At 43.0% G+C, this 21593-nt stretch overlaps 1 protein-coding gene across 1 annotated transcript; it reads right to left on the bottom strand.

The window, feature by feature from the left end:
* Positions 1-552: 552 nt before the first annotated feature.
* Positions 553-3076, bottom strand: NEUROD6 (neuronal differentiation 6). The gene is made up of 2 exons (XM_075315073.1): positions 2786-3076; positions 553-1928 (listed from the first exon to the last, which is right to left on the bottom strand). Exon 2 carries the CDS (start codon positions 1905-1907, stop codon positions 894-896), a length of 1014 nt encoding a protein of 337 aa, XP_075171188.1. The 5' UTR covers positions 1908-1928; positions 2786-3076; the 3' UTR covers positions 553-893.
* Between the last annotated feature and the right edge of the window lie 18517 nt (positions 3077-21593).

The raw sequence follows: 21593 nt of genomic DNA, 5'->3' as shown, positions 1-21593 counted from the left end.
TATGTTCTGAAGTGTTAATATAAGTAATAGAAAACCCTTTGTAGTTGATATGCACATATGCTGTGAGAGTCGTGCCAAAGTAAACTCCTAGTGGTGTTTTATATTTCATTTAATCTATGAAGTGTAGTGATGTATTTTAGGGAGATGGTCTGTAACACCTATTAATTAAAAATTCAGAATCTTACACTTGATCCCCAGCCATCTGCGTCCACTGATTTACTATTCTGAGAATAACAGGGTTTTTTTGCTCTAGACCTTTTTGTTTGCCGGGAAGGATACATGTTTATTTTTTTTCTTTTTGAGCTATTCTTAAAAAAAATCTTGAGACAATTTTCAATGATTTTGAACTTTTCATGTACATGCTTAACTTTCCCACTCAGGACCTAATGAGCTTGAATTGTGCATTGTTATGTAGTCACTAATCTGTCCTTCCACAATGAGGCCTGCCTGCAAGGCATTTCTTTTCAATCCTTTACAGGCCCTTCTGGCAGAAAACGGCTTACCATGTAATTGCCTTGAATTGTCTGTGTGTAATCAATATAGACATAGGAATGGTGTAGTGTACATTTCTTTATTTTAGCACGTAATCTTAACAGATTGCTTAACAAATAAACATAAAATACGGCTTTAGTGCTGGGAGAAATCACAGTATTCAACTAATAAATGGATCAGGAGTGACAAGTTATCTTTTAAATATGACAGAAAATTTGGCATTTTACAAAAAGATAAAGAAAAACAAACAAACTAGAGCACAGAAGTTTAAAACACACTTTTGGGACCATGGTGATACCTTAATCGAGCCGTGTCAATTACTGTGTGAACAAGCATCTGCTTTATCTTAATTAGATTGGGGGAGGGAGGTGAATGACCACTGTTTATATTCATTTTCCTCATTAATTATGAAAAACTGCATTTAATTCATCTTGCATGGCGAGAGACTGGCTGCGCAGATGGAAGTCATAAGGGAAGTGGCTGTCTGTAGGCAACCTGAACATAGAGCTCTGCCCGAGGGGACCCCTGCCTGGCACTGCACAGTAATGCATGCCATAATTGTAATTTTTCCCATAGTCCAAGGCCTCTTCTTGCTTCAGGGAAAATATCCCATTATAGTTCATGGAGGGAGGGCTTAAGGGACCTTCAAACTGAGGACTGGTGCACTCAGGAGAAGTACTTTCATAAAAAGATTCATAAGCACTACAGTAATTGTACGGCTTTCCTGTCTTGGAATTGTCAAGGTTCCCATGACCTGGCGGGGTGCTAAGCTCGGGGCTGTGATATGGAGGGTAAATAGAAGTATATGGGGATCTTGCATGATGGACTGCCTCGCCACTCTGACCCATGAGAAAACTCCTGGCATTGAGCTGCAGGCACCCAGCCACCAAGTTGGTGGTAGGCTGGGATAAACCTTTGCATAGGTTTTGCACAAAGGTGAGCAGATCTGGTCGCTTCCCAATACGCAGGATCTCAGAAAGAGCCCAGATATAGTTTTTGGCCAGCCTCAAAGTTTCTATTTTAGACAGTTTTTGTGTCTTAGAATAGCAGGGCACAACTTTCCGTAAATTGTCCAGGGCATCATTTAGGCCATGCATTCTCCCTCTTTCTCTTGCATTGGCTTCTACTCGTCGTATTTTAATCCTTTCTATCCTGACCTTGGTCATCTTTTTTTTCCTTGGCCCCCTCCTCCTTGGTAATCCATTTTCATCCTCTTCTTCCTTGTCTTCCTCCTCTTCTTCTTGCTCTGTTTCCTCTTCAGGTGTTCTTTTGATATTTTTCCCATGGGACATTATCTGTTTAGCACAGCTTTCTACTTTCTTTGCAGATTTTGGCTCCTCATTTTCCCGCACATACTTTCTACAAAGCTGCGACTCCGTCATCACAACAGATTCATCAAATGGAAGCGTTAACATTGCTGTTTAGGAATAAATTACCTGAAATAACAGAGCAATATTCAGAAATATTACTAATGAAACTAACTAATAAATCACTTAATCATTTCATGCCACTCCCAATATTCAGAAAATATATATAAATTGTGTATTGTGCAAATTTCAAAGCAAAAATGTACAAAATATTATTAAAATGTAAATCACATTATTTTTAAATTAGAAGTGTCGTCATATAGGAAAGTAAGAAATCCATAATTATAAATAGTTTTATATTAACAAACATATAGATTTTAGTTGCCCACATCAATTGTTAAGATTTTGGAAACAAGATATTTTCAGCCGGAAACAGTTAAAACATTTTAGGGAAAAAAATTAAGCAATCATCTTTTACTTAAAGCAAGTCTTGAAATTTTACGAGAAAAGTATATTTTTCTGTAAAATGATTTGATATTCTAGGATGAATAGTATAGAGAAATGATGAGCGTCTCATAACAAGCGCTTATGGGATCTCCTGCTTGCTTCTTACCTGGATACAATCTGGCACTATTCCCTAAATGTTACAATCAAATATTGTCTACGTGAAGGTGCAAGTAGAGAAAACATCTATGCATAAAGTCAGATCACAGGACGGCACACAGAGAAATGCACATGAATAACCCTTGTGCCTTAACGAACAAGCAATTAGTGACACAATTCCTTCATTATGCAATTATGAAAGCATTCGATGATATTGATGCAGATTAACCTACATGACTACCTCGTGTCATCATATAATGAAAAGAAAGAGCATTATATTGTAGAAAGTAAATGAAGTCTAATAAGACATAGCAGCAAATAACTTCAATGTGTAAATATAACATATAATCATTTATATAGTAAAGCATAAAAAGGTTTGTTACCTTCAGACTTAGTCAATCAACATCCAGATTTCATTTTTTTCCGCCTTCAGAGTCAGTCCGAATGTCGCATTGTCTCCAGGAGTCTAGATATGTGTGTATCTCATTGATCTCTAAAAAAGTGACATTGATGCCAACTGCCAGAGCTGGTACCCATGCCATCTGCTAGTGACGTCACAGGGCAGAGAACCACATGATGCGTTCCCTTGGGACCTTCATTCTGCACTGATCATCTGGCATCCCTGTAAGTGGGTACCAGCATTCATGTATCAACACAGAAGGTTAGACTGATAAAAAAAAATCTGCACTTGCATTTCACATACAGGCAATGCAGTTCCATCAGAGCAACTCCTTTTTTTTCCCAAGGATTCTTAAGGGACACATTAAATAGAAGGCAGTGGTGCCAATGCTAAGTTCTCATCTCCAAATGACACAGCATGGAATGAGGTGAATTCATTCATCTGATGCTATGTTCACTTGCTTACATGAAATTAACCCCTTATTGATCAGTGGCTAACATGTTACTTAATAACTGGTGTGTCCAAAAGTGGAATTGTTCTTTTCTTGGTTAAATTTTAAATGAAAAATATTTGAATGCAGAAATTTCAGATTTTTTTTTTTTTTACTAGAAAATTATAATGATGCAGAAAAATTAATGATGCAGAAAACTATTCATCTAGCAAACACAATACTTACTGTACGTACACATCATTCTAGATGTATGTATTTGGGTAGTGTTGGTATTGCTATTATTATTACACTATTATTGCCAGTCTTAGATGTGATGCTTGCTTATGCCATAATCTCATGGCGTACATTACAATTTTTAGCTGAATTCTTTATATGAAATTTAAAGCAATAAAAGAACATTTACGATAATAGTAAACACACGATTTAGGCATTATAGTTCAGCACCATAGTTACATTATTTTATCATGATCAGTGGTATTTGTAAAGATTTTGTGTGGCTCTGTAATCCTTCTAACAATTAATTTTAATTATTATTTAATTTAATTATTGTGACACTAATCAATATACGCTTTTTCTCTATTTTTCTCGTTACTTTCTTTTTAGGTGCCTACAAGGAACCTCTTTACTTTATTTCACTCTTCTTTATTGCTCTCTCTGGACTGGGAGCTGATTTCCCAACAGAGAAATGCTGGAAAGTAGCAGCCGGGGATCGCCCATAACTAATTGATGCTTCACCAAAATCAGGACTTCTTGTTTTGTGGTTGAGCACCTAATAGTTACACTTGATCCCAGGTAACCACTATTCTCCTCGTTTATGGAGGTTAAGTAGATTTCTGCCTTACAGAAGTAATATGCTTAAGAGGAATGTGCCAAATAAGTTTTTTTGTGCCAAGTAGAAATTTTATTATTTTTGAATTTTTTTGACTATTCATTTGTATGGTTCAGAATTTTTTTTTAAATAGTGAAGGGTTTCTACCATCATTTCTTTTCAGAGGAACACTGCTTGCTTGGAAGGAGATGTGCCTGCTTGATTGACAGTTCGGAGCAGCCGCGATGTTGTTCAGCTGTGAGTGCTCGCGTGCTGTTAATTGAGGCCTCGTCATACTTGTAGGATTTTAGATGTCTTGAAGCTGGCTGGGATTGGGGGCTGACAGTATGGTCCAGAAATCAAGCTAGCATTAGTGCAGTGCTCACAAGCTCAATAGAAAAGATCTTGTACGCACGGCACATGTTCTGCCAACAATCTGTATATGCTAAAAAATATAATTGAAGTTATCAGTTTAATAGCACATAATTTAAACACGTCATAGAAGATACAAATAACAATTTAATCATTTTTCATATTTATCAAAATTTGCCAACAGAGGGAGCTAACATGGACACATAGGGAAGGCAAGCAACCTTGAACACGGTTAATGTAAATATGACGTGTCCTATATCTTTTTTGATGATTTTTCAACTTCACCTTGTTTTTAAATCAGTCAAAATCTTTAAATTAAACCTGAAAAAGATAAACTGCTTCACCTTTTTTGCTGAAAGATAATAGATCCCTAATGCATAATGAAACCAGATCTGATTTTGCCCCCTCAGTACTTTCCTTATGTTTTGCTGTATGTACTTATTATGCATTGTTTTCCCTTCTCTACGGGAATATTCAGAAGGATGCAGAGGGTTGAGGACATAATAACTGCTGTGTATGGTGGTATTGAAGCTACAAGTATGCTCTTCTGGCTAAAAAATGCACTGGAGCGTCCTGTAACTGCTATTGCTGCCAAAGGCAGCACTGTATTTCCCAAGCTGGACATGTGTTGCCAGAAGTCACCATTGACTTATCACTGAATCCACTGAATCCAGGATGGGTTTAGAATAATTAATTAGATGAGTTAATGTAGAATTAAAAAATAACCAAGTAATTAAACGTAATGTACAGAGTTTTCTATGAGCATTTCATGACACAATCTAGGAGAAAAAACAATTGCAAACTTTGCCGTATCTCTATTTCTTGCAAAATAAATGTGACTTTTTCCATTCTTATGACGTTCTTGCAACTTAAAAAGTAGATGGGACTCATAGGCAAAGATAGGCAAAATGACAAATAGAGTTTGAATTTTCTGGTGCAGTTTTCTTACACAAAAACTAATGTAAAAACACTGATCTTATGTAAATATAATCTAATGAGTCAAATGAGTCAATGATAAGTGTTTCTGGGACCATTTTAAGGATCAGAATACATGCTGCTTTCTCTACGTTAGCAGTAGTGATGGCAAAGTGTGCTTGGAGTGATCAAGACACTCCTTGCTTGGTCGAATATCTTGGTATTCGGGCTCTATGCTCAAGTTCCCACCCAGCATGTTTTGCGGCTCACTGTAGGGAGAGGTTCTGCTGGAAAAGGTACAGTGTGTTAAAGCATGACAGTACCAGCTGGTGCAACAGTAAACCAACAGTCATTCTCAGAGCTAATTCTATAATAACATCGCTCTTAGCAGTATTTAGTGTTGGGCAAGTTGCTGAAGAAGGGACAATGTATTAAAGGCCTGTAGGCAGAGATTCTAGCCTTACAGAGTTTACTGCTGCTACATAAAAATCTGTTCTATTCTCCAATACTACTGATCTTAGCTGCATTTAATGTAGGGTAAGCTGCTGGATAATGGATAGTGTATTCGAGGCATGTAAGCAGGGATTCTAGCCTTACAGACCCAGCTGCTGCTACCTAAAAAATATATTCTTTTTTCTAATAATACTGCTCTTAGCTGCATTTAATGTAGGGCAAGCAGCTGGAGAACAGATAGTGTATTAGAGGCATATAGGCAGAGATTATACCCTTAAAGACCTTGCTGCTGCTACGTTAAAAAATTATTCTTTAATAATACTGCTCTTATCTGCATTTAGTGTTGGGCAAGCTTATAGAGTATGGTTAGCATATTAGAGGCCTGTAGGCAGGAATTATAGCCATAGACATTGGTGCTGAAACCTAAAACAAAAAGTATTTTTCAGGACTACATTTATTCTTTTCACTATTGGCTTCACTCAGTGTAAGGCCCCTTTCACACGTCAGTGATTCTGGTACGTTTGTGCTTTTTTTTAAACGTACCAGAATCACTGACATACGCAGACCCATTATAATGAATGGGTCTGCTCACACATCAGTGATTTTTCACTGCACGTGTCTCCGTGCGGCGTACCTGCGTGTGCGTGATTGCTGCACGGAGACATGTCCATTTTTTTCTGGCATCACTGATGTCCCACGGACCACGCAGTGGTGTGGTCCGTGAAACACGTGCCATAAAAAAACATGCATTTAAAATAATAAACATTTTAACTCACCCGGCTTCAGCGACGCTCTCTGCAGCCCGTGCAGCCTGCTGCTTCTAAGCCAGCTGATTACTGTCGCGCATATTCATTATGCGCGACACAGCCGACCCAGAAGCAGCTGCTGCAGGGGTCAGCGTCGGCCGGATGCTGCACCGCAGGAGGATTCAGCACCACGGAGAGCGGGAGCGGGCACAGGTGAGTTGATTTCTAAGTGCAATCACGGGCGACGGAGAACGGAGCCCGGATTGCACTTAGACAACCCACGTGTGCCATGATTCACGGCACACGCAGGGACATGCGCGTGTTTTACACGCCAGTGAAAAACGTCACTGTTTTTCACTGACGTGTGAAACGGGCCTAATGATAACTGCTGGAGGAGGGATACTTTTGATTAGATTAGAGTCATAGAGTCAGGGCTTATTACTTTACAATCTTTACAATATTGATTTTACAATTATAGATATACTGCTGCTGCAGCAGTAGCTGTATTTGATCAGAGCATGAGTGATGTTATTGGACACATGCAGGTATAAGACAGGGACAGCACATTGGGAAATATATTGATGGCTGAGGATCCAGTCCTGCAGGACAGTCGTCGCTATAAGGATGTCAAAAGCCTAAAAGTCCACAAGTCTAAAACGGCAACATGCCCAGGGCTAACAGTCAAAAACTATGCAAGCACATATTACTTGGAGTGTACTTTTTCTTTCTCCACAAGATTCACATGCCAAGCTTCCTTTTAAGTTGTGAGCAGTGAGCGCTTGAGTGGACATAGAAGTGAAATATGTTATGATCTGGTAACCGTGGACGATCACAAAAATCCCATCAGCAGAAAAACTAAAAAAAAAAACACAAGAGTAGTTGGAACCTGAGCTGACCGCAATCCCCTATCTTTCAGACCACACTAGAAGTAGCCGTGGAACATTCCTAAACACAACTAGACGCCTTGTCACAGCCGGAGAAACTTACTACACCTCACAGATAGAAATGAGGAAACCTATCTTGCCTCAGAGAAGTCCCCAAAGGAATAGCAAGCCCCCAACATATAGAGCCAATGGTCATCTTAGAAAACACAATACACAGATAGGAAATATAGATTAGCAAAGGCGAGGCCCAAATTCCTAGAAACAATCGGAAAGGAAAGAAAACTGATTGCGGTCAGTGCAAAACCCTGCGGAAAAATACCAATCTCCTGATATACAAAAATCTTGAGACCACATGGTCTCTGCCCCACTATATCAGGTACTCTTGTAAATAATGGGAGAAACAAAATACCAAAAAACACAAGAAATACAAAAGTGCAAACAATCAAATAGAACAGGGAAAATCTCCCTTTTCTTGCAGTGAAGCTTGCAAAGGGGGAACCCCCATGCTCATCAAAACAAAAAGACAATTCCTCTCCTGCAAGAAAACAGACCTTAAGCAAAATGAAGAGAAACTCAAACATCCTTAGGTGTGGATCAGGCAATAAATCAAAGAACTTGCAACTTATCTGGAATGGTACAGGCACAGGATAAATGGAAGGACAAACTCCAAGCCAATTCAGAGACTGAGGAAAAACATTATCACCGGCCCCAGCCAGCAGACACTGCTCTTCTATATAGCCCAGGCTGATCTGCAATTGGACTTCCCAAACTCCCAATTAACTCCCACACCTGTTGACTCACAGTCAGCTTCACCCCCAGTCCTGACCACCAGAGGGAGCTCCAAACCATCACCCCCTCGGATGACATTCACAACAGAAATGGTTACAATGATTATGAATTAGCTGTTCACGATATAGGTTGATTCCTCAAAGTTTTGTCAGTTGAGTGACTGCTGGCACTCTAAAAATTATGATTCAATGCAGACTGATGGCCCTCTAAAATTATGAGTGAGGGCTGGCTGCTGGTTCATTAAATATTGATTGAAGGACGCTGCCGACCCTCCAAAAATTATGAGTGGGGGCCGCCTGCCGGCCTTCCAAAAATCATGCATGAAGACCGGCTGCTGGAGTGGAGTGAATTTGGAGTGTGGGCAGCATGATAACCCTGTTGATATGATGTAGGAGGAGGATCAGGAAAGAAAAACAAAACATGAACCATATACCCTTTTTTGGTGGTGAAGGGGTGCATGGGAGTACAACAGGATAAAAGGAACAATTGATTTGGCTTTATATTGAGATGCTGTCATCCTCTGGGATTGAGAAGTCAGGGCCAGTCCAGGCGTTGTTCATTTTGAGAACAGTCAGCCTGTCAGCATTTTCAGATTATCAGTTAATATGCCTCTAGCAGCACTGAAAACTAACTTTAACAAAACACTAGCAACAGGGCAGGCCAGCACTTTTAGGGCAGAAACGAACAGTTCATGCCATGCATCCAGCTTAGATATCCAATAGTTGTACGGCAGAGAGGAATCACGTAGGATGCTAGTACGGTCAGCTAGGTACTCCTTCCCCATCTTCACAAACTTTTCCCTAATTGTCAGAGTACCCAGCTCATCAGGGCCTGGTCACTACAAGGAACAAATTAAACTGTCCCAGACTTTTTATAGTGTTTTCCTGCCTCTGTTGCACCTAGTGTGTTTCTCTTTCATCTTTCCTCCTTCCTTGGCCTATGACCTTTGACACTAGCATTCCCCCATGGGAAATGTTTGTACGAATTGTTCAACTAAAGCTTTCTCGTATTTCACCATTAACTAGCCCTCTCAACCTCAGGAAGGGGAGATAGAAAGTTCTCTTTGTAGCTTGAGTTGAGAAGGGTGAATAATTAGTAATCAGTGATGGCCAAAATGCTTATAACATGAGAGTCATGGGAAAAACAGCGGGACATAAAGCTGTGTTCTCTCTATCCTCAGGAGCCATGGGTACTTGCCAGTAATCACTGGTTAAGTAGAGAGTGGAGAAGTATGCAGCTGAGCTAAGAGCGGTGATGGATTCTTCAATCCATGGAAGAGGATAGGCATCTTTGTGTGTAACGTTATTCAACTTTCAGTAGTCGACACAAAACCTGATGTTACCATCCTTTTTCTTCACCAAGACGATGGCACCCACGGGCTTTGACTTTCTCGAATGACTTCAGAATCTTTCATCTCCTTTAACAGCTTCTTTACTTTTTGATAGTTAGCAGGAGGTACTAGACAGTGTCTTTCCTTGATAGGAGGTTAATCACCTGTGTTGATCTTGTGCTGGATCAGAGTAGTCTTGCTGAAGTCAAGGGGGTGTTTGCTGAAAGCTTGGCTGTGTCGCTTAGCAAGTTTAGTTACGCCATTGATGTATTTGTAAGGAGTGTTAGCATCTCGAACATTAAGTTCATTCCACCAGAAGGTATTGGGTGTATTAGAGCCTTTGGGAGTGGCTTTTAATGACTTTTGATGAGCAAGTGTTTCTTCATCTCTGATGTCTTCTGGATCAAGGCTATATGGTTAGGCAACTGAATTAAACTTGTGTAGCTCGATGGTCACATCACTTACATTGACTAGTAGTGATGAGCAAGTACCAAAAAGCTTGGGTGCTCGAGGCTCGGGCCGAGCATCCCAAGATACTCGTGTACTCGGCCCGAGCACCGAGCCCAATGTTATCCTATGGGAGACCCGAGTATTTTTCTGAAATGACCCCCGGCAGCATGTAGAAACACTAAAAATGTCACAAAAGTCTCAGAAGAGTGCTCAAATGACATGGCAACAGCATGGGGAAGACCCCTTGAAGCATTTATCACTCAAAAGTCACAGCTGTGAACAATTTTGTCAGAGTTTTACGCCATTTTTACGGACTCACCAGAAAACCTTCCAAAATGACACCAAAATGAATTTTAATGGCGGAAATGTTAAGGGCACATACCCAATAGTGAGATAGAGCTGGTGTATGTTACTTTTTGAGATTAATACATGAAAGATTTTACGTAAAACATTGTGTGGCACTCCGATGTCCAAAACGCACGTTTTGTGCTTTTTACTAGCGATGTCGGAAATTTTTTTTTTCATTCTATCTCCCGTCGGTCTTGCTCTGTCTGTCTCTCTCTGTCTTGTCTGTCCCCCTCTCACAGTCTGTCGGTCATTCTCCCCCCTCTCTCTTACTTACCGTTCCCCGATCACTGCCGCGGCGCTGCACAGCTGTTCACTAAACTCCGGCGGCTTTTCCTCTTTTGAAAAAGCCAGCCGCTCATTAAACAATCTCGTATTCCCTGCTTTCCTGCTTTTCGGTGCCTATGATTGGTTGCAGTGAGACACGCCCCCACGCTGAGTGACAGGTGTCTCACTGCACCCAAACACAGCAGCCGGTGAGTGTGTGTATACTGTGCAGTGAAATAAATAATTAAATAATTAAAAAAAAGCGGCGTGCGGTCCCCCCAATTTTAATACCAGCCAGATAAAGCCATACGGCTGAAGGCTGGTATTCTCAGGATGGGGAGCCCCACGTTATGGGGAGCCCCCCAGCCTAACAATATCAGTCAGCAGCCGCCCAGAATTGCCGCATACATTATATGCGACAATTCTGGGACTGTACCCGGCTCTTCCCGATTTACCCTAGTGCGTTGGCAAATCGGGGTAATAAGGAGTTATTGGCAGCCCATAGCTGCCACTAAATCCTAGATTAATCATGTCAGGCGTCTCCCCGAGATTCCTTCCATGATTAATCTGTAAATTACAGTTAAAAAACACACACACCCGAAAAATCCTTTATTAGAAATAAAAAACACTAACAAAGTCCCTCATCACCAATTTATTAACCCCGACAAACCCTCCATGTCCGGCGTACTCCACAGTCCTCCAGCGTCGCATCCAGCTGTGCTGCATGCAGGTGACAGGACCTACAGAATACACCACCGCTCCTGTCAGCTTCACACAGCAACTGAAGACAGCTGCGCGATCAGCTGAGATGTCACTGAGGTTACCTGGATCCAGCGGTGGATGCAGCGGTGGTCGCGGGTAACCTCAGTGACAGCTCAGCTGATCGCGCTACTCACCACCACGCAGCAACTGAGGTGAGTATAGCGATCAGCTGAGCTGTCACTGAGGTTAATCGCGGCCACCGCTGGATCCAGCGGTGGCCATGAGTTACCTGACTGACAGGAGCTGATCACTATACTCACCTCAGTTGCTGTGTGAAGCTGACAGGAGCGGCGGTGGATTCTGCAGCTCCTGTCACCTGCATGCAGCAGAGCTGGACGCGACGCTGGAGGTCCGTGGATTACGCCGGACATGGAGGGCTTTGCCGGGGTTAATAAATTGGTGATGAGGGACTTTGTTATTGTTTTTTATTTCTAATAAAGGATTTTTCGGGTGTGTGTTTTTTATCTGTAATTTACAGATTAATGATGGAAGGCATCTCGGGGAGACGCCTGACATGATTAATCTAGGATTTAGTGGCTGCCATTAACTCCTTATTACCCCGATTTGCCAACGCACTAGGGTAAATCGGGAAGAGCTGGGTACAGTCCCAGAACTGTCGCATCTAATGTATGCGGCAATTCTGGGCGGCTGCTGACTGATATTGTTAGGCTGGGGGGCTCCCCATAACGTGGGGCTACCCATCCTGAGAATACCAGCCTTCAGCTGTATGGCTTTATCTGGCTGGTATTAAAATTGGGGGGACCGCACGCCATTTTTTTAAATTATTTATTTATTTATTTTACTGCACAGTATAGACACGCCCACCGGCTGCTGTGATTGGGTGCAGTGAGACACCTGTCACTCAGCGTGGGGGCGTGTCTCACTGCAACCAATCATAGGCGCCTGTGGGCGGGGAAAGCAGGGAATATGAGATGGCTGTGTGCAGAGCACAGCGCGCCCGCCGGTATAAAGGCTTGGTCATGCTGTGCGGGCCGGCCAATCACTGCAATTCCACAACTAACAGGGCTGTGGCATTGCAGTGGTCTGCCAGCCAATCCCTGCATGAGGGCTGGCTCTCAAAAGAGTGCCAACATGCAGGGATGAATACTACGAGTACAGCACAAGTATCACGAAATTACTCGGTACCCGCCGAGTAGCCCGAGTACAGTGATACTCGTGCGAGTACCGAGTAGTAACAAGCATACTCGCTCATCACTATTGACTAGCTGTACTGGTACTCTACCATTTGAGACGATGACAATACTTCTGGCAGCTTTTACCAGGGGCTGTTCTTCAATCTGGATGGAGTCATGAAGAGCTACATAGTTTTTGTTGTCAATTCCTGGTCGAGCTCGACACCAGACTAGAGTCTTGCTGCTGGCCACAGTGTAACTGGTCATGCGTCGGTGATATGCACACAAATCAGAATGAAGAGGGGGTTAATGCCACGCATCAGCCAAAATGAAGATGTAGCCCGTTGATGTTATAAACGTATTCTTTTATTCCATCGTTCTGCGCGTTTCGAGGATATACCTCTTCTTCAGGACCAGTGCATCAACATAGTATACAGTGCTACATCTTCATTTTGGCTGATGCGAGGCATTAACCCCCTCTTCACTCTGATTTGTATGCACATCCACGTGGGGCTGCAGCAGACGCCATCATCCTATGCTTTATCAGTGGTTGTGACTATCACAACCTTTTCAGGTGAGTGTATTTTTCCTGATCTACCTCACTGATCTGTTGGTATTACACTATCAGCGCTCCTTATTTTTCAGTTTATAGGTGATATGCACACGGCAGATCTCACCTTTATTGTTGGTAAACTTCTGTTGGGCGCAGAGCACTTTGATAGTCCACTGAACAGCTTACCTCTAAGGGGTACTTTGCACACTGCGACATCGCTAGCCGATGATAGCGATGCCAAGCGCGATAGTACCTGCCCCCGTCGCACATGCGATATCTTGTGATAGCTGCCGTAGCAAACATAATCGCTACGGCAGCTTCACACGCACTTACCCAGTCGGCGACGTCGCTGTGAATGCCGAACAATCCCTCCTTCAAGGGGGAGGTGCGTGCGGCGTCACCGCGACATCACCACGACATCACTAATCGGCCGGCCAATAGAAGCAGAGGGGCGGAGATGAGCGGGACGTAAACATCCCGCCCACCTCCTTCCTTCCGCATAGCCGCTGGAGGCAGGTAAGGAGATGTTCCTCGCTCCTGCGGCTTCATACACAGCTGAGAAATAGGTTGACCATTACTTGCAATTAAGTGTAATTTTGCTTTACCCACTGGATTTAGGAGATCAAAGTCCCAATCCTTTATAAAGGCTTGTTGCTCAATTTTGGTGACTTGTGAACCAGTGTCCACTAAAGCTAGAGGTACACCATCGATCCATATGGTTATATACGGCCATTTGGAAATTAACCGGGAAATCCATTGTGATTGTCCTTCTGGGCCCTTGGCCTCAGGGGTGGCCTGCTTAACTTATAACATTGATACTTGTAGTGTCGAAGAAGCTCAGAATATGTAAAGTAGACACAATCACCAGATAGAGGACTTCCAGGAGGGGGCTTATCAGGACTTGACCTACTAGAACGTGGCTCTGGGGAAATTGTCTGGCTTACAGATGATTCATGTGATGCAGGGGGTTGGCCTTTTTATCTCTTTTAAGTCTTAGCATACAGATTTAAGGACTTGGATAAGTGCATCTGTGGTAGGAGGTGCATGAATGAGAGTAGGGGCTTGCACAGACTGTGTGGCCTGCATAAGGGAAACAGGTGAAAGTAGATATACAGTAGAAATTCCAGCAGCAAGTCCTCAGGGACGAGGCGCAAGAGCATAGCTGGTACAAGGTGAGTCAGTACCCACTACTCACAGGGCTAGAGCTTTAAAGTCTAAGAAAGTCATGTTTGGATTTTGTGCTGCTAGCATGCGGAGTTGAATTTGTACTAGTCTGGAGTCCACACCTTCTATGAATCTGTCGGTGATTATGTTTTCTTCAGTAGCAGGATCTATAGTGTCTATTTGCTGTAAAGCCCTGTAGGCAGACTGAAGGGCTAGTGCATAGTCCCTAAGAGTCTCACCTGGTCCCTGACGTCTGTTGTAAAATTTGAGACCAACCACGGTGGGTGATTGGCGTTTAAATTCTTTTCTCAGGCGGGTGAGGATCTGTTCTACACTGGTTTTCTCGGAAGATGGCCAGGAACGGACTTCCTCAGCAGCTGGTCCATCAAGCTGTCCCAGGAAAAGTTGTACCTGCCGATGGGGAGAAAGTGAGAAAAGTTCAAGAGTATACATCATCTTTTCTTTGAACCCAGAAAGTGTATGAGGATCTCCTCTGTAGCATGGAGACTAGAGGATCCAATAAAGAATGGCATGCCGGTAGCCATGACAGGGGCTGGAACTGGGTTGGCAGCATTAGCCCGTGCAACTGGAACACTAGCTGATGATGATGATACAGAGTTAACAGACTCAGCATGGTCATTATGGAGAGGTTCAGACATTTTGGTGATGATGCAAGTACTGTCTCTTTAAGAATAATGACGACACTGTAGCTTTAAGGGATACACTGTTATGCACCAACACAGTCTCTAAGATGGAAGGCTCCCCCTCTTGAATATAGCACTACTGTGAATGAGGATTTGCACTTGAGTAACTTGGAAGACAGGAGAGTAGAGGAGCTGGTGCAGGTGCTGTTAATCCCAGCATATAACAGGAAATAGTCTTTGGCAGTATTCACTGGCAACATAGGGGTTAATGAGCAGTGCTGAGACTTGTACTGCAGTAAGAGAAGATAGGCACAGAGGAATGATCTCGTTTGTGACATCAAATTCGACCTTTGTAAGGGCCCAGGGACAGAGGACCTCAAATGTTCTATATGTGACAGTTGCTGTTCTGGCACGAGGGTGCAGGGGCCGTGTTTCCTGGGTGCTCTACAAGGCCCTGATGTTCCCTGCTATCCACCCCTACACAGTATCCACAGCCAATGGACAGTCCACAGGCACGGTTTCAGGGATAACAGTTGCTTTAATACAGCTGGAACAAAGAAAATTAACACGGAATATAGGTTTCACCGTCTTTTGTGGGTAGGCCATCGCATATACAGCTTGGAGTTGAATACTGAAGTACGGTTAGGGTTCTGGAGCGTTAAGAGCATGACTTGTTTCAGATGTAATACTGGTATGCTTTAAGAAGCAGGTTCAGAGTCTCTTGAGCTTAGAGGGTAGATATGATAATAATATTGCACAGACCTGGAGTCCTGGGGTTAATTTCACTGCTAGTTCAGACACATGCATTACTTGTAAACAAATGTAGACAGTTGCCCAGCGCGCTACAGGGACTGGACGACTGGTGCGTGGACAATGACATGCAAGCCACTAATATTGCAGTGGGGCGGGAGACCCTCAAACTTCCCCAATCTGCGTGCAGTAGGGTCTTGTATATACTCAGTATGCCCTACTGTCTGAAGAGATGCACATTGTACATCTGGCCAGTGAGGTTTCAGTATAGGAAACCTTCAGTATATTGGCTGTAGAAGTCAGGAAATGATGAAATTCTAGGCCTTGGGCCTAGTAGGAGTCTTGTGGTGAAGAGACTCTCCCCATAATGTCTGCTCTCAGAGGAGACTCAGCCAGACCCAGAACATCCCAGTTCTTTCTAGACAGAGGCTGGAGAATAGCTCCACCTATTGAGCCATGTGACCAAAAACTGGCCAATATGAAAGCACCCAATGCACACTTCAGATTCTTACAGTTTTCACCAGTAGATGGTGCTAGAATATAATACATTCAAAATGCTTTTCTTATAACATATAACATAATATTACATATAAGTGAATGCACTTAAAGAAGCAGACACAATCTGGACTGGGCCACTACATGTATTCCAGGGTATATTGCTATCCCTCCTCTCAATTTTAGACAAGCTTTGCACTTAGTGCATAGGATTCATCACTCTAGTTGTCTCACTCCTTACAAATGGGAAAATGTTTGGAGAAATCTCATAAAAATAATTCTTTTTTTTCCTGAGTGAAATGGAAAATTGCTGCATTTTTGAAAGAAGGAGCATGTCATTGCTTTCAGTATTTTTGTTGTGTTATTGCTGCATTTTTCACCATTGAAAGCAATGAGAGTGCAAAAATGCAGCAAAAATGCTACATGAGAACATAGCCTGAGAGGTTTAGGAGGCATTTTTTTCCTTTCTAATTACATTTGCTTTATATACAAGTCATTATACAGGAAAGTATGGTTCCTAACAGTTTTTCACATTAATTCCATGTTATCTTCAGTTTGAAATGTTTTATTTTTATTCTGTAAAAGTGGAGTAAGGCCATGCGCACATTGCGTTCTGTACCTTGCAAAAATAAACACATCCTCTGTCAGAATTTGACAATGTCAAATTTTGTTTTGACCACAAAAACGCTGGAAAAACGCATGCGTTTTGAGTAAGTGTTCATTGCATTTTAGGTGCGTTTTGATTGCTTTTCACATGCATTTTTCTTGCTTTTTGGTAGTTGCGTTTCCAATACATTGTCATGATAGAAAAAAGCTTCAAGAAATGAAAAAAAAAAATAGACATCTATTGATGTCATTTCATGCTACCAAACATTCATTACATTCTGTTGAATAAGTAGAATCTCTTAGAAAATGTCTTTGCAAAATGGAACTCTACGTTATTTGAGGATGTGATGTAATCAGGGAAGCCCTTGAGCTCACTTCCAGCCAAAAACTGATGCGTTTTTGTTGACAAATATATATGCAGATTGCATTAAAAATGCAAGTAAAATGACAGGATTTGAATTTAGGATGCGTTTTGATAATTTTCATTGACTTCAATGTTAGCAAAACGCTGCCAAAACGCTCAAAAGAATTGACATGTTGCTTTTTCAAATGCAGAGATTTTGGCAAAATTTTGTCACAAAAAACACAGCTTTTTTTGAACGCAGAGTGCGCACAAAATATGCCTATTTTCCATAGACTTTGCTTGGAAAACAAAACGCATGCATTTTGGCATTAAAACGCTGCAGTTCAAAATGCTGCAAAAACGCATGAAAAAAATGCAACGTGCGCACATGCGCTAATACTCTGACAACATTGTTCCCAGCAGCTTTACCTTTATACTCCTAAAATGCCATTTCTGTATTGTTGGTCTATTAAGTTAAAATTGCCAAACATCTTAGGCCTCCACTGAGTCAACAGGGCCATGATGTACTGGTAAAGCTGGTAAAGATATAGAGGAGAACAGGAACTTCCAACCCTTGCAAAAAATTATGAAGAAGATTATTTAGGCAAGTGACCTTATACCATGCCACACATGAGCCACCGCTATGGCTTTCCATGGAATGTCACTATCTTACCCTAGATAAGGTGCTATGCCTTCTGCCAATAAAGTGGAAGCATATTATAGATCCCATTATGTCCCACTCTTTAAAGTTTTGGTACTCAAATAATCTTCAACACTTATTTCTTCCTTCTTAAACCTGTATGGAAATGAGCTATTTCCACAGGTAAGGACTCTCTGAAAGCATTCCATCTGTAGACTTCAGCAGGTCTAACAAGAGTTCAGCTACTTAAAGGGAACCTGTCAGCTGATCAATGCTTCCGGAATGATAGGCAACAGCTTAATGATTAAAGGGAACCTGTCACCTAAAATATGCATTCTGACCTATCAGAAGACGCATGTGTGCCCTAATTACACCTCCCTACCCATCCCCGTGTTATAAAATTGTATAATTGTATTGCCCAAAAGTGTGCAAGCTGTTGAACAGGATCTACTCACTTTTTTTTCCCTTACTGGCAACAGCTTTGTTTTAGCAAGCAAATTTGGGGCGTCCCCAGATACACTTGTACCACACCAGCAGCGGTCGACCGACTCAGATCCATGTGTCGCTACTCGTGGCTCGAGGATCTCCGGACCTGGGAGCTCGGGTCACTCTAAAATGTGATGGGGGTTATTTACAGGGGATTAGATATTTTGTGAAGCCACCCGTGGTGTGCAGTAATAGGGAGAACCACCGCTGCCGATGGAACGGGGGCAGCCAGATGACATAACCCTCCACGGGTAGGGATCTCTTTCCATACAATCCCCCCTTTGGCTTGCGTGATGGGACTGGATCCTATCGAGAAGCTGGAATAGCAGGCTGGTCAACGGATGCTGTCCAAGCCGCGGGTTGCCTGGGGGTGTGAAGTCTTCAAATCCACATCCATCCTCCGTGTACTGAGCCTGCATACCTCCCGACAAGAGTCACATCATAATACACCAAGGTGATTCTATGGGAAAGAGTAGAAAAGAGTATATGTTAGAAATTTCATATTGGCGCTGAATAATTACTATCTTTGCATTTCTTCACGCAGCAGGAAAACAGAGCCATTAACAATTTAAGCACTACATAGGCCACTAATAGACAGAGTAGCACTTGGAATACTGATTGCAGTATCCCCATTAACCATCCTCCTATTCCCTTAAACCAGTTTGCGGAGTTGAACATTGAAAATGTATTGCTCCACCATGCATCCGAGCTCCTGAGTACCTCCTCATCATGTTTTTTTCTTAAAATTTGTATCTCAGTTAGGCTGGCTTGCGCTTTTAAGGTTCCTTTTGGGTCTATGTTGTGACAACAGCTGGGACCTATTATTTGGCACATCCCCACTTGGGCTGCTGTGAGGTAATCCAGTACCAAAGTATGTTGGTTGGTTACAATGATTAATTGTCTCTGTATGGCAATGGTACTATTTACTGCTTGGAGAACCTCGAAAATTTGATCTAACACTTCATGGTAAGTCTCAAATGAATTCTGCCTTGGTGTCGAAGGCCCTAGAAAGGAGGTACACATAGAAATACTTATCAGCAGTATTAGGCCTTCTTGCAGTGACTGGCGTGGACCCATGTCGATCTTCCCTCTAATTTAACGGAGGTCGGTGTGGTCAGCTAGACAGTCAAAGGTCCTTCGAATCGTGGCTCGAGGGTCTTTCTCACGTGCTTCTTCAGGTAGACCTGGTCACCAGGTCTTAGGGAGTGGGTTCCTGGAACAGTAACAGGATCGGGTAGAGAAGAATAGACCCTTTGGTGGGTTTCAGTTAGTTTCTGCTGCAGGGAGATAACATAAGATGTTAGGCAATCACATTGCAGTTGTAATTCCTGCGGGAAGTAGCATCCTAATCTGGGTGCACCTCCAAAAAGTATTTCGAATGGTGAGAGCCTGTGCTTTCCCTGCGAGGTGGTCCTTATAGAGTAAAGAGCTATGGGGAGACATTCTGTCCAAGGTCTATTTGTACTCTTTGGAATGGGGCAAACGTCTTTGGCATGTGTCTTTGTGGGGTTTTTGTTAGTTGGCCTGGATTATGCTGTTGACAGATGTGGCAAGCTTTTATTCTCTGGGAGGCGTATTGTCTGAACCCGGGGTCTACCCAATGAGGTTACATCTGGTTCATGAATGAATTTGTGCTACCGTGCGTAGGGTAGTGGAGTATTTGGAAAATGGCAGGGAACCAACTGCAGGACAGAAAGTCCATTTAGGCACCAAATCCCCTCCACTTTTTGTGCCCCCTGGCCTTTTCTTCCTCAGAGGCATTTTATTTTATCTCAGAGAGGTTCTGCGTTTTTTTCCTCCGTCGTTGACACTGTTTCCGTCTCCTTCAAAGGGAGTAAGGGGTACTTTGCACGCTGCAACATCACTAGCCGATTGTAGCGATGCCAAGCGCGGTAGTCCCCGCCCCTGTCGCAGATGCGATATCTTGTGATAGCTGCCGTAATGAACATTATCGCTATGGCAGCTTCACACGCACTTACCTGCCCTGCGACGTCGCTCTGGCCGGCGGGTCGTGCGGCGTCACAGCGACGTCACATGGCAGGCGGCCAATAAAAGCGGAGGGGCAGAGATGAGCGGGACGTAAACATCCAGCCCACCTTCTTCCTTCCTCATTGCAGGCGGGACGCAGGTAAGGAGATGTTCCTCGCTCCTGCGGCTTCATACACAGCGATGTGTGCTGCCGCAGGAATGAGGAACATCATCGTACCTGTCGCCGCAGTGAAATTATGGAAATGACCGACACTACACAGATCACCGATTTTCAACGCTTTTGCGATCGTTTATCGGTGCTTCTAGGCTTTACACGTTGCAACATCGTTACCAGCGCCGGATGTGCGTCACTTTCGATATGAGCCCGACGAGATCGCAGTAGCGATGTTGCAACGTGCAAAGTACCCCTCAGGCTGATTGTTTTGCTGTTTGGTCGGCCAAGTGATTTCCCCTAGCCTCGGGTGTTTGGGCTTTGGTGTGGGCAGCAACTTTTATGATTGCCAACTGCTTTGGTTTCAAGGCTACTTCCATTAGTTTTTTTACTGAGGCTCCATGCCTGATGGGATTTCCTGCCGCTGTGAGAAATCCTCTGGTTTGCCAGATAGTGGCAAAATCGTGCACAATGCTGTGTGCATAGGCTGAGTCCATGTAGATGTTCGCTGTTCGTTCTTTCAGAAACTCAATTGCCCAGATAAGGGCGATACGTTCTGCTTCTTGGGCAGATATGTGCAGAGGTAGTGGTTGCCTGGTTATGACTTCATGTAGGGTTACTACCACAAATCCGGTATGAAATTTTCCTGTTTCGTCAGCATATCTACTACCATCCACAAAAAGTTCGAAGTCTGGATTTACAAGTGGTGTTGTTTGAATATTGTGCAGGGGCTTTGCCTCATGTTGGATGAGTTCTTGACAATCATGGTGAAATGGTGCGCTGTTACGTTTGTCACTCTCTTCCTCTGTCCCCCCTTCTAAACTGGTGAAGATCAGAAGATCAGCAAGGTTTAGACTGGTAACTCGAGCGAATGAGATGTTTGGGGGTAGCAACAGCGCACATTGAAGTCTGACTTGTCTTGCCATGGAGAGGTGTTTCAGCTGCACTTGGTTGAGAACAGCATAGATATCATGGCTGGTAAGGATGGTGGTCAGTAAATCGAGTGAGATTTCGGATGCTTTCTGTAGTATGTTTGAAACTGCTGTGATTGCACGGACACAGGTTGGTGCTGCTCTGGTGACGTTGTCAAGTTGAGAGGAGTAGTACCCGATTATATGATGTTTTTCTGTCTTCTGGATGAGTACTCCTACGGCAAATCCTTGAAGTTCTGCTACGAACAGGTAAAAGTTGAGATCGTAATTTGGTAGTGCCAAAGCAGGAGCATCAATCACTAGTTCCTTGAGCTGTTGGAAGCTTTGTCGAGC

This window comes from Anomaloglossus baeobatrachus, chromosome 6 (genome assembly GCF_048569485.1).
Source record: "Anomaloglossus baeobatrachus isolate aAnoBae1 chromosome 6, aAnoBae1.hap1, whole genome shotgun sequence".
Taxonomy (NCBI): Eukaryota; Metazoa; Chordata; class Amphibia; order Anura; family Aromobatidae; genus Anomaloglossus; species Anomaloglossus baeobatrachus.
This window is presented reverse-complemented; position numbering and strand designations above follow the sequence as displayed.

Excerpts from the sequence above, each read along its gene's own strand:
- NEUROD6 (XM_075315073.1), bottom strand. The coding sequence starts at position 1,907 with ATGTTAACGCTTCCATTTGATGAATCTGTTGTGATGACGGAGTCGCAG.